General features: G+C 38.5%; 2 protein-coding genes across 3 annotated transcripts in view; both read right to left on the bottom strand.

Annotated features, from left to right (window-relative positions):
• Positions 1-479: 479 nt before the first annotated feature.
• On the bottom strand, positions 480-3,611 carry tnnt2d (troponin T2d, cardiac). Its single transcript, XM_073471984.1, has 10 exons — positions 3,572-3,611; positions 3,231-3,255; positions 3,086-3,143; positions 2,872-2,988; positions 2,713-2,790; positions 2,508-2,618; positions 1,923-2,035; positions 1,747-1,837; positions 1,394-1,431; positions 480-739 (listed from the first exon to the last, which is right to left on the bottom strand). The coding sequence occupies exons 1-10, from the start codon at positions 3,609-3,611 to the stop codon at positions 694-696; spliced, it is 717 nt and encodes a 238-aa protein (XP_073328085.1). The 3' UTR covers positions 480-693.
• Positions 3,612-5,078: 1,467 nt separating this feature from the next.
• The window catches only part of cald1b (caldesmon 1b), a 28,146-nt gene continuing 20,229 nt past the window's right edge, over positions 5,079-12,995 (bottom strand). For both annotated transcript variants that reach the window (XM_073472318.1, XM_073472317.1), the window contains exons 14-17: positions 12,791-12,928; positions 10,692-10,763; positions 9,000-9,036; positions 5,079-7,348 (exon numbers count right to left, since the gene is read on the bottom strand). In XM_073472318.1, coding sequence (XP_073328419.1) covers positions 7,332-7,348; positions 9,000-9,036; positions 10,692-10,763; positions 12,791-12,928 — 264 coding nt within the window. In that variant the 3' untranslated portion in view covers positions 5,079-7,331. The remainder of the gene's footprint in view (positions 7,349-8,999; positions 9,037-10,691; positions 10,764-12,790; positions 12,929-12,995) is intronic.

Below are 12,995 nucleotides of genomic sequence, written 5' to 3'. Positions count from 1 at the left end.
TACATCAGACCCATGTTTGTCTCTTTGTTTATGCCTTTTTTCAATAAGATGGCTTACAAATTTTTAGAGGTTTCAGTACATTCAATGAACTGTTGTTGAAGGATTCTGGCTGCTTGAGTTTTTGTATAAATGTTTTATGTACTGTATGCAGGACTTAAATGCATAATTTCCATTAGGGTCTCTCAATCATAACAACACAAAAGACGTAAGACGTGTGGGATCGTGGGAGTTGTAGTCTTTGTTATTAAACAGCCACCATTGACGAGGAAAATCTATCTGACGTGTTTTATTCATTCACGTCATGTTTAGTCACGTTCAACAACTTCCATCGTTACTATGACTCTCTTGCAAGTCATAGTAACAGGCGACCAAATCAGACTCCATCATTTCCTTGAACAAAATGACCAAACTCTCTGGTTTGATCATAGTTTAGGATAATATAAGTACACAACTCAACAAAATATATAACAGAGGTCGAATCGTTGTTAGACATTTTAATGCAGAAATGTTACATATTATATCTTTAATTACACGGAAACAGACATCCTACATGGTTTGCAGAGAGGATGTAATGATGCATTTATTGTTTTGATATCATGGTAATTGACATGTAACCCAACACAACAGAACAATGAAAACACACATAATAGACTCGTGGGCCAATCACTTCCTCGTTCCAGTCTGGCTGCTCTTTTACCTCAGCCGGCCAGCCATCTTGCCTTTGCCACGACCTTTGGCGCTGAAAGAGTGCAGGAAGAGCACAGCAGAGAGTGAGTTTAGCACAAGTGGAGGTCGTTTGATTGCAGCAAATCAATAAATAAACGGTGAAAATGGTGTATTTTGTTTTTTTGAGCCGCTTTTTTGGTGTTATGATAGTATACATAAGAAGTAACATTTCTAGAGTTTTCAGCATATTCTGGAGCAACTTTTCTGACAGTTTAGCTTGAATCAAAGTTGTAAGATTACAGTGCAGGATTTGAGTCCTTAATGGCAAATAAAAGGACAGTTTCTTTCCATTTAAGTTCTGAAATTACGCTGTGTTAATTTGTGCTGCAGGTATTTCACAATGCACTAATTTCAAATTACCGTGCAGAGCTTTGCCAGACGCCAGACATGAATTCAAACTTAAAAGGACTTTTGAATAAAGTGACAGTTCTAGTGATTCAGATGGGTGGAGAATGACTGGCCTCAGAGATAGTACTCGTGACAGCACTCTGATCTCGTGTGAGAAACTGTGAAATAGTATTTAGAATAGATTGGTCTAATGGAAGCAGTGTCGTATTCAGTGAGGATCTGTACAACAATCTAAAAAGAAAATTGCCATGCAAGAAAGCCGAGCATCTAGTCTTATTGATAATCAAGAGTAAATCAGCACAGGAGCTTGTGTATTTACCTCTGGTGGTCCTGGACTCGGGCAAGAAGCTGGTTGATCTGAAAGGACAGATAAACCCCTCTGAGCATTTTAAAGAACAAAAATACCTGATATGTGAAGTAGAGGCTGCTAAAAGAAGCCTGTGTACTAGAAAAGTCTCCATATACTCAACATACTGCACAGTATCAACATATCATTAACCTTTGAATACAGTGTGACCTTTACTTGTGATCTGATGCAGTTTATCATTTGTTCTGCCACATGTGGATGTAACTTCTAGAATAATCTATGTGATTCTGTGAAATAACTTAAAGAACATTAAAAGTTGGAACATCATTTTTTCAGAGCTTCCAGCTGCCTGTTGGGTGACTTACATCGTACTTCTGTCTTTTGAGTTTCTCACTGAGGTCAAACTTCTCAGCCTCCAGTCCCATCAGCCACTGCCACAGCTCACTCGCCTTCTCCCTACACACAAAACAACCAGAGGTCATAACGAAATCTTTGAGACAGCTTTCACATCGATGTGAAACCCTGCAAAGCGTTGTCATACTTGAGTTTTTCCTCATTCAGGTGATCAACATTTAGAGCCTTCCTGCGGTCAGCCAGGATCTTCTTCTTCTTCTCCCTCTCAGTCTGTTTCTTGCCTCCTTTTCTGGTCTCACCCTGTTTCGGTCAGAAAAATAAGATGCAAATCGAAACTTGCAGAATTTTAATGCGACTGAAACAATCATGTTTTGAATTCCTCCTTTTCTACAACTGACTGAATAACTGAATGAAAGAAATGAAAAATATCATGACTACTGTAGTTAGAACAACAGAGTAACTGAGCTTTGCACTTCTTTGGTCTGCAGATTGAAAACTACTGAGTGGATAGAGATTAAATTTCATGCAGACACTTCTGAGGATGAATCCTACTAACTTAGATTTTTCCTAAGGACCCACTATGAGTTTGACCTTTGTCTTGGTATTTATACTCAAAATCCCTTGAGGATAAATTCACTTTTCTCAACACTATCTCAACCTCTTTTAGGGCACAGGGAGTGTGATGATTGAAGAGGATTTTAAAAATCCTTTTTCCATCCCTGTTCAGTATGCTTCACATTAAAACACTATAAGCTATAAGGAGCTGAATGACCTTTTGTCCAGCACTGTACTGCTGGGTCATGTTTGAGAGGGCCTTCTTCTTCTTGGCATCGTCATCATACTTCTTACGCTGCTCCTCCTGCTCCTTCCGTTCTTTTTCCTCCTGTATGCAGCACAGGTCAGTCATTTAGAAGAGAAACTGATGTCTTCATGTTGTCTGGTATGAAGTGAAGAGTTAATGTACACTGAGACCATACCGCAAGTCTGGCCTGCCTCTCTTTCTCTCTCTCTGTCCGGACCCTTTGTTGCTCTGCTCTCTCAGCACGACGCTTCTCCTGTAGCAGAGACACACACAGTCATGGTGATTTTGACCAGACAGAAACAAACACGACTGCCCTTCGATTAGACGCACTCACGATTCGGTTAACGAGGGCGATGAGCTCCTCTTCCTCTTTCTTCCTCTGGATGAAGTGAGCTTCAATCAGAGACTGCAGCTCAGACAGATCCTTCTCCTGACGCTTTCTATGGATGTCCTGCAATCAGAAAACCACATCAGGGTCAGACACAATTATAATTCAGCTTTTGTTTGCCAAATATGAGCCAAATGATCATTTAGTGAGGTTAACTCACATCAAAATCCACTTTGTCCCCATCAGGGATCTTTGGCGCCTGGATATTTGTCATAAACCTGTGGAAGTGAACAGTTTATTATTGTAAAATCTGCATTTAGTTGTGTTTTAAACCTGCTTAACTAAAGAAGAGCTGAGACACTTACTTCGGCTTGGGCTTTGACTCATCTGGGACAAGGAAAAGAGAATAGTTGCCATCATGAATGAATGAGTAGGAAGTATACATGTAAAAGAAGAAAAGGAAAAACATTAAATGTTTTTTTAAATGACCATAAATGGTTGGTAAAATATTTGGAAATTATATGTTTCATAATATAATTAAGTTCGGTATGTGAGCATATGGGCTGATGCAGTTTTCTTACCTTCTCCCTCCCTTCAGTAGAACAGCAGTGTTGAAAAACAGAATAACAGCAATAAAAAAATAAATGAATCATTTGGAAAATAAATCACAAAATGAAAATACTAAAGTCTAAAAATGAAAATACATACGGAACTTCCTCCTCCACGACTTCTTCGGTGTCAGACATTTTGTTATGGATGAGCTCTGCAAAATGGATCCCTATTAGCCTATTTTTAGACCGGCAAATATATCTGATCATTAAACAGCATAGCAGAGCATGAAATGGCAACAGTTCACACAGTTTACAATGAGTGTCAGTACAGACCAAAATATCTGTGGTCACTGTGGCAGTAGTGGAAAAAAATATTTGATCTTTGACTGGAGTAATATTAGCAATATATCAATAAAATACTCTTATACGAGAAGAAATCCTGCATATAACAATTATTTAAAAGAACTGACAATAAGTATAGGTGATAAAAAAAAGTTCTTAAGAATCATAAATAAAGGGTCTTGTGATTAAAGGTCTCTTTTCAGAGTGTAAAATTAATGTACAGTGTAAATTTTGAAAGTTGACTTTACTTTAAAAAATTCAGGAAACTACCTCAGAATTACTGATAAAGTAAACAAGTCAATTATAGTTATAAGAGCTCAAAACTTAAAAACTTAAAATCATTAGTTCACTTTTTCTAACTAGTTTCCTTGAATTTTTTAAGTAAGTCACTTTGTCATAAATTAAATATTCTAACTTTGGAGGTTAGGTGCTGCTGCTGTACAAACTCATATAAAGTTATATAAATAGTGCAATACGCATTTCCCTCTGGACTGTAGAGAAGATGTCTTCAACCTCAGGTTATTTCTCTACAAATATTTAATACATTTTGGGCCAGAGCCACTATAATTATGTGTCTAATGTCTGACATGAAAGACATGCTGAGAAGCACAAAATGGAAATAATCCAGACAAATACATCAAACTTGAAGTGTATAAGAGAATGGATTTAGTTACTTTCCATCTAGGGTTGCTACTCCACTAACATGTAATGTATTTTAAGTCAAAGCAGAATATGTTTAATTTAATTAAATACATTTTTTATGCATTAACAGCAGCACCACAAATGAGAAGTTAGTAACCTCAACCTTTGTGAGAGAGGTTATGGATGCAGTTCAGTCACATTTTTGACTCATTTAATCAGGTATCAGGAAAGATTTTTTAGGCAGCAGTTAATTTCAAGATTTATGACTAACCAAGGCTTTAATTTACAGCAGCAGCACTGACATGAGAGAGTCCTTACCTGTGAGCCAGACAGAGGGAGCTCAGAGACGAGCGACAGACTTCAGCTCCTTGAAGTTCACCAACAGGTTGAGCATCAAGGATACATAGTCCGGCCCTTCTTACTCATGTGACTGTAGCACCCTATGGCTGGTCGGTTTATTGTTAGACAACTGGACCTCTGTCACACACACATACACACACACACACACACAAACACACACACATTCTGCAGGTGCATTCCTGCTGTGGTAAAATGTCATATATCCATTCAAGCTTTCACCAGCCGCTCAAGTTTCAACACTCCATAATTTCACCAGCAGTTAAGAAGGACATGAAGCAACATTTCCTTCCAGTCGCTAAAATAAAAACAACAGAATGCTTTTTTTTTGCTTTTTTTTATTGCTGGAGCAACAACAAACAATAATATCAAACATTCAAACAAAGCGATGCACAACAACAATACTGAAAGCCTAAATATGCATGTTGGCAGGATTCAACTCACGTGCTCTGCTGACTGACAGGAACACCAGGGTACAATTTAATTACAGGCATTGCTAAAACAGAGTGCATATAAACCCTTATTTCTACTGCAAGGCAAGCAAACTACAAAGCGAGTGGTGTGTAAATTGATGATAGATAAGCAAGACTGCTACCTGCTACTTCATTTGGTCACTGAATAGTTGTTGCATGTGTATTGCACAGACTTTCTTGGTGCTAATATTGCATGATGATGTGATTTTTCAACTGCCAAGGGTTAAAAAAGTAACAACAACAACAACAGATGTTGCTGACGGAAATGTTGACCTGCCTGCACGTTGTATTACATTTCAGGGCAGAATTTGCCACTGGTATTATCTTCTGGCTTGAGGTGGTGGATTTCTGCGGACCATTTTATAATGAGGAACCCTTTATAAAGGATTTATAAACTGTGTAATTAATGGGAATCATTTTCTAACAAGTCTGCATTTACAAATGCTAATAAGTCATTCATAAAGAGCTGTTTGTGATAATAATACATCCACTTTGCAGTTTTAACCGTGATAAGTTGATGCCCTGCAAAACTTTCCTTAAGTAAATTGTCAAACTTAAAGGCACTACAAAAAACTTTAAAAAACTGGTTATGAAATAGTCTCAGTGTAATACTGATGGCTCTATATCACCTACATAAGCAAACAAGACTATCAGCAAGAAGACTGGCTATTTCTGTATAGTTACTACAGTTGTTCTTAAAGCCTGTCACCACGTCAGATTCTGACATATCCAGGTGGAATAATTCATAAAATTAAAGATATATTTCATCATTGTCATTTTACAGTTATTGATCTCATAGCCACAAATAGATATATGACCTCATCACCAAGATCACAAGAAAAATAGCATCAAAATTATGTTTCTTTCTTTCGCTCGCTTCCAGAACAAATGCACGTTAGCCAGATCAAGATGTTTATGACAGGGGACGTTGGTGCTCATGCTGCTCATGTCCACAAAATGTGGTATAAATCAAAGTTCCTTGTTGCTTTAGTTAAAGAGCCACTCAGACGCTAGCTGCTCTGTGAGGCTGTATACTTGGGCACGGCGGTGCTAATGTCAGCATGCTAACATGCTGAAATAACAGTGTTAGCTTGCTGATGTTCAGCTGTTGTAATGTTCGGTAACTAAACAGAAAGCACAGCTTAGGTTGTGGGAATGTCATTCTGCAGGTATGTATAAGAAATTTTCGCTGATGATGGCATTTAGTGAAAGGTTAGGAGATCACCGAAGACATTATGATTCGACCTGAGGGGAATCATTTCACTCAAAACCACATGAACATTAGATTAAAATTCAGTGGATCACTCAATCAAAGTCAGGGGGCTTCAGGTTTTGGGAATTATTAATGTGTTTGCAAAGAGTTGTTTGAATCCACCCAGTTTTGATAGACAAATGTAGAGATACTTCACTGGATATGTGAAATTTTGAGCTGCTGGCTGCAAAAGTGAACCAAATTTCATGCCAGTGTATCCAATTGTAACCCCAAACCTGCTCTCATTAGTGACTTATTTACCATAAATGAAGTCATTACGTTACTTTTTATAAACCCTTTATGAAGAGAAAGCGGTCAGGTCTTCTGAAATGACTCAATTTTGTACGGGTTAACCACCCAACATCATGGCAGTATACTTAAACAATTCAAAAGTGAGCTGTGAGTTCGACATTCATCAAACTCGTTTATCACATGGAGTCAAAACAGTGACTATCATTCCTAAAAGCAGTGAGTGTGTATGAGAGTGACACAAATGACATGAATACACTACAAGAAGAGCAGGCATGTCAAAGTGGCTTGAAAGCAATATAACATTTAAGCATCTGGACAGCCATCGGTAAGGACTGAACAGATAGATACCACACAATCCATCGTCTGTTAAGCATTTAACATGTGATACTGTGTCCTGAAAACCCTTACTAGGTCTGACATATTTAGGGATTTAGGGACAGCGCAAAAGTTACTCATCCTGGTCCCTCGTCGTCTCCTCATTCGGGTGTGAGCTTCATGCGTGAAATACAGGTATGTTGACAGGAAATGGATGCACATACAGTAGCAGAGCCTTGTGTTTGGTCAGGTTAGGCTTGATTTAAATAGGGATGTCAATGGTTAGGGTCTTGCGCCTGCTAATGGAGAGAGAGACAGACATTAAAGATCTAGTAGTCAATGTATCTGTCATTTAAGACTTCATAACTTAAAGTTTATTAGGTGTGAAACAAGATTAGTCTCAAGGCTGTTAATCAAAGCTTTAACAATCCATACGTCTTCATGTATAGGCTGTGTGTTTGTACATCAGAGTCAGCTCCCTGCAGTCGTTTCTCTGTGTGATTGAAAGCTGTAACTTTGTCATCTGCCCTTTACTTCATTCCTCAGCGTCTATTTCTGATTAAGAAGTGGGGAGGTTGCAAATGAGGGCCGCTATTTAGGGTCGAAGCTGACACTCGACAAACACTTTTCCATTCCTATTGTTCATGCTTTGGCTCAAGACTTGGGTGCTCGATGTCAGAAGAAATGTGACATTTGAGCACGAAGAGGAAAGACATCTTTACTACGCTCTCATCAGCGAATGCGTAATGTGTTTTTACAGGATTAACGCGCATTTAAACCATCCCTTCAGACATGTTGGGTCTTTATCATCAGCACTGGGTGAATAAGCCCGGCGATCGAGCCCGATTTGCTGCTTAAATGGTTAGTAATCCTCCCCAGCGGTCGGTTGTAATGTGACAATCAAGCAGCTGCACTCTGGTATGCCTAACAGCTCGCCGACACCCTGCTTGGCATTGGACAGCCAAGGTGGCACTGGGTGAACAGTGCACAGCAAAGACACGACAGCCATCCCAGGAGTCTGGAAGGTTCTTTATACTGGGAAACAAGGTCAGGGTGAGGGCTTTTTTTAAATATAGACCACAGTGCCACAGAGCTGAACCCATGCCCAAAAGTCTCAGCAGATTTGATTTACAATGAGCAGCTAGTCTGGCACAAAGGAAGGCGGGTGAGTTGTGGTGGTTATGAGTCCACAGGGGCGGCTATAAATCATCAAGACCTGATCCCCCCCCCACACTTGTCGAGAAAATGTTTTGAAGGACACACTTCCAAACTCTGCTTCCCCCGGGACTGATCAAGATAAACCCTGGTTTAAATGTAGTATGAGCACATTTACAGTCAGAAATGGAGGAAGTATTCAGGTCATTTAATTAACTAAAAGTAGAAATACTCCAACAGAAAGTTACTGTTTTGGGCATAGGCTTATTCGGAGGAAGGACACCAAACTCATGTATGTCCATTCAATAGGAGGATGGAGCCAGTAGCCTATTAGCCTAGCTTAGCAATGGTTAATAATAAATTGTTTTTTTTACACATAGTTGTTTGTGCAAATGAAACAAGGCAATATAATGTTTTAATTAGTGAGCTTTAAAGGTGGTGGAAGGCAGATTTAATTACCACGGTGTCATGGTTTGGATTATTGGTTTGGTCATTTCCTGTTTTGTTTTATAGTTTATATCCTCATGTGTCATGTTTTATTTTCTTCTTGTTGTCTTTGTCTGTTTTCCCACCCTTTTTCTGTTTCCTGTTTGGGTCCCTTATTGCATCAACTGTAACACTCGGAAAAGAGCCACCTTAATTTGTCAGGGAATAATGCATGGATCTTGATATTTGGTTAAAGTTAAAGTTAGCTAGTTAAATAGAAAATAGTCAAGTACAGAACCTATGGGATTGTTCTTCAGTAAAAGTACTAATTACACTTAACCACTATTTACAGTGACTCAAGAAACTTACCATTAGTGGCAAACTTGCCCCTCCCTCCGAATGCCACCTGTAAACAAGAAGCAATACAGGAAACGGAAATAAATAAAAGAAAGGGGAAAGAAAAAATAAGTAGTATATGACCAAAAAAAAAACCACATATTTAATATTACCTAATAATCATCTGATATTGTTAAAATAATTTCTCAGTATTATTCTGGGATTAATTTTGAGTTTTGGGGTATGTGGACCACAAGATGAATAGCCTTTGCTACATTGAAGCTAATGGGGATGCTATGATTCATCTGTATAGCATATATCTTAGACCAAGAGAGGTGGGAGTGAGAGTGATGTACTGACATATTTTATAAAACATGCCAGAACAATGTACTCATACTCTTAAGGATGGATGTACAGTAACAAATCCTATATCTATCAAAAGATCTTTTAAAAGGACCCCTAGATTTAGAAAATACATCATAGCATTCAAATGTAACCACATGCACTCAGCCATAATATCCTCACTGTAATGCAGCTACTGTCATGGCATGAAAATGCTCTGCAAGGTGCAGCCAAAACGTCCTGGACCACAATATAGATCACATTCATGTATGAAAGTGATCCACCTTCAAAATAAAAAACCACATCAGAGCCAAAAAATAGCCTGCTATTTATGTACCCAAAGTCAGTGTGGAAACTAATGATAGCATATACATTATGTATAGTGTATATTACAGTATATGTGTCAGAGGGTGGAGGGAGGGTAAAAACACAATCCACAGCAATGACAGTCATCTTCTATAACACATCAAAATCTGTGATTTCAGTTCAGGCAACTCAGAGAAACTTTTCATTCACTTTTAACAAACATCATGTCGTTTATTTTTTCTATGGCTCATCTGTTCAACTTAGAGAAAAACTTCACCAGGCACCAATTGTTAAAATTGTTAAAATAATGACAAGAATGGTGTCATCTGCATATTGCCAAACACCACTTTTATGATCTGTTGAGCACAATTTTTTTTAATGTAACTTTAATTTAAAGTTTAAAGCAAAAAGAAATTCATAGATAACATCCCTGTTTTCTCAGCCCCACCTACCTTAATAATTTCTGTACAGTCCTGAACGAAATTCCGTTGTACTAATTTTAATTAAATTACATTTTTTCGCCTTCTGAATTGACTGAACTGAGAAACAAACAATGCCAACAGTGTTGCCAGATTGGACTGACAAAAAGGAGCCCAATCACAGAACCTTTAGTTTTAATTAACTGAAATCAGTTATCGGTTAATGTGTGTCAAGTTGAGCCAACTGATCTCACTGTCCTGTCAATCTTATCTTGACTCTATACTTGGATGAGATGAAGGACAGATTTATGGAATATAGCCAAACTTTCAGGGAAAATCGGCCAAAACTAGCTTAAATCATCACTACCCACTAAAAAACATTTTTGCATGCCCAGTTAAAGAAAAGTAGCCTGAATGGATGGAAAACTGACCAAACTGGCAACACTGCCCCCAATCATATGTGTGTTGAAACAGCATGAAACCAGTGTAAACGTCACAAAGATCAATCACATGCATTGAGGGTTGTTGCCGCAGACCTGCAAATTACCTCTTTCACCTGTCTATTTGGTCGACTGAATGAAACAAAAAACAGGAACATGTCACCACAAATCATTTAAATCATTAAAATGTCCTCTAACATTAGAGGTGTGTGTATTACCTTGGCTGGCGTAGAGACCTTCTTGGTTTCCCACATGCCACGCTTGTTACCAATGTCACCTGGTTTCACATCCTGTAACAAATAACAACAACCATGACCCTATTAGGCCTAGAAAAAGTAGATATTTTACTTAAGCACAAATACCTAAAACAGTGTAGAAATACTCTGCTACAAGTTAAAGACCTGAATTCAAGCTGGGTAGCTTTTATCTATCATCATACATTAGAACTTACTTGCTGATTATGTTTTGTATTGATAGCTTGAATCTGTAAAGTAACTTGTAACTAAAGACTAGAAGGATAAAGTAGCACAAAAAGGAAATACTTTACAAGTACATGTACCTTATCAAAATTGTAGGATAAAAGAAAGAAAGAAGGATAAGCAAAATTCTACTAAACAAAGTTGTATTCATTTTTAAAAAACTTTTTGAGAAATCTTTGGTTTTTCTCTGAAACATTTGATAATTTTACCCTCTTTGGACCTTAAAACAGTTATGACGATTACATTATCTGAGAAGTGTAGCGATGATATCTGCCATGGTTCTGACATTTATTTCTAGTTTTATTTTTTGGGTTCTTATTGCCTTTTTGCATTTTGCACTATGTTTCCCTTCTATATGCTTTTCCCTCCACACCTACCCTGCATCAGCTGTGTTTTCCCCTGCCAATCAGCTCCTCTCCTGTTCTCCTGTTACTTCACCCTATTCCACTCACCTGAGCTTCTCCGCCTTTCTCTCCACCTGCACCTCATTTCCTTGTCAGTTAGGTCTGTATTTAAGTTCAGTTTTCAGTTCAGTCTTTGTTGCGTTGTTGACTCCTGGTGTTTATGTCACGTTTACCAAAGTAAAATTTTAAGACAATATCTTTGCTTTTAGGTACTTTTAACAACACTGGATACTTACAGTATTTAATTACTTTAAACCATTTTGTATTTATCATGCTTCTTATTTTTAGTAGTGAAATGTGTGCAAAATGGTACCTTTACCAGTTGGAAGATAAGGCAAAGAACAGCAGGAAAACCCTGAGTGAGGAAAGCTGAGAAAAGGAATATAGGAAGCAGGAAAGGAGGAATAAAATTAAACAGCTCAGTGAATATACAAGAGACATTCATTAGACTGCTGTACAGCTTGATCCCATCAGGGGGAGGTGTTGCAGCACAAGTTAAGTGTGAGGTAAAACTGCTGCTCTGGCCAAGACGCTTGACACTAAAGATATCTCGCTCATAAATTTCCTATTAGAACAATGTCACACGTCATCCAGCAATGCTACTGCATGAGGACATAGTGTGATGTCTCCAGAAGACTTGGTAGGATTAGCAGCTGGTGTCCTACTTTGAGAAAGGGACACAGTGTCTCACAAGTACCCAGTTACAATGCCATCTTATTTATCTGCACCATAGGATATTATATGAACAAAATCTTTCAGTGTCTACCTACTTGTTGGTTACAGTTGTCAGTGTGTTGAGGATAATAATATCTCTTTGAGTGACAAATGTGAAAGGACATGACCTTTCATCCCTGCTTGAAGGACTCTTTAAATATGGAGTCACAGTGAGATTGATATAGTTCTTTGGCTTAAAGTGAGTCAAACACGGAAAACAAAAACTGAGACAACTGTTTTAAAGTACTATACAGTTTATGAGGTGTGATATAAGCTAGAAATACCTACAGAGGCCAAAGTGATTGATGTATAGGTGGGGAGGCACGTTGGCATTCAGCCACCTGCTGCTCAGTGCTACTGCTGTTGGCAAAAATGTAAGTAAAATTCTTCATTTGTTCAATGATTTCCCACTAGCTATGGCTTTAATATATACATTAAAAAGCTTAAAAAATAACACACAGGTGGTTTGGGGGGCTTTGTTAGCAGATGCTGTTAAGTAAACTGTCCATGTGGTGTCACTAGACTCCAGACAGCAACTTTGTCTAGTCTTGGAGCTCAGATAAAAGGGTTGCAGCCAACAAAAGACTGGCATGTGGATGTGCAAATGAGCACATTAGCGTGGACAGAATATCAAGGGATTACTCTGTTGAAGTAACACTGGTGTCTAATTTACAATAGTGTGTATGTGTGTGATCAAGACAGGGGTTTATCGGGCCTTACTGCTGGCTTTGCTGTTGCTGGTGGTGATGCTGCTGCTGCTGCTGGTGCAGGTGCTGCTGCTGTCTTCTCCGCCTCCGCAGGCTTCGCCATCCAACTGTTCACACGCCCAGACACGCCTCCTTTGATACCAGCCACATCCTGAGAAAAGAGGTATCTCAAACAATGAATCACATATCAGTAAATCACTCTGTCCTCCCCTCCCTTC

Source organism: Pagrus major, chromosome 8 (assembly GCF_040436345.1).
Source record: "Pagrus major chromosome 8, Pma_NU_1.0".
NCBI lineage: Eukaryota > Metazoa > Chordata > Actinopteri > Spariformes > Sparidae > Pagrus > Pagrus major.
This window is presented reverse-complemented; position numbering and strand designations above follow the sequence as displayed.

Bases quoted from the DNA above. Each gene is read 5' to 3' on its own strand.
- tnnt2d (XM_073471984.1), bottom strand. From the start codon at position 3,611: ATGTCTGACACCGAAGAAGTCGTGGAGGAGGAAGTTCCGT. The intron at 2,791-2,871 runs GTGAGTGCGTCT...TCTCTGCTACAG, and splicing joins TCGCCCTCGTTAACCGAATC to GAGAAGCGTCGTGCTGAGAG. The intron at 1,838-1,922 runs GTATGACAACGC...TTTTGTGTGTAG, and splicing joins CTGAATGAGGAAAAACTCAA to GGAGAAGGCGAGTGAGCTGT.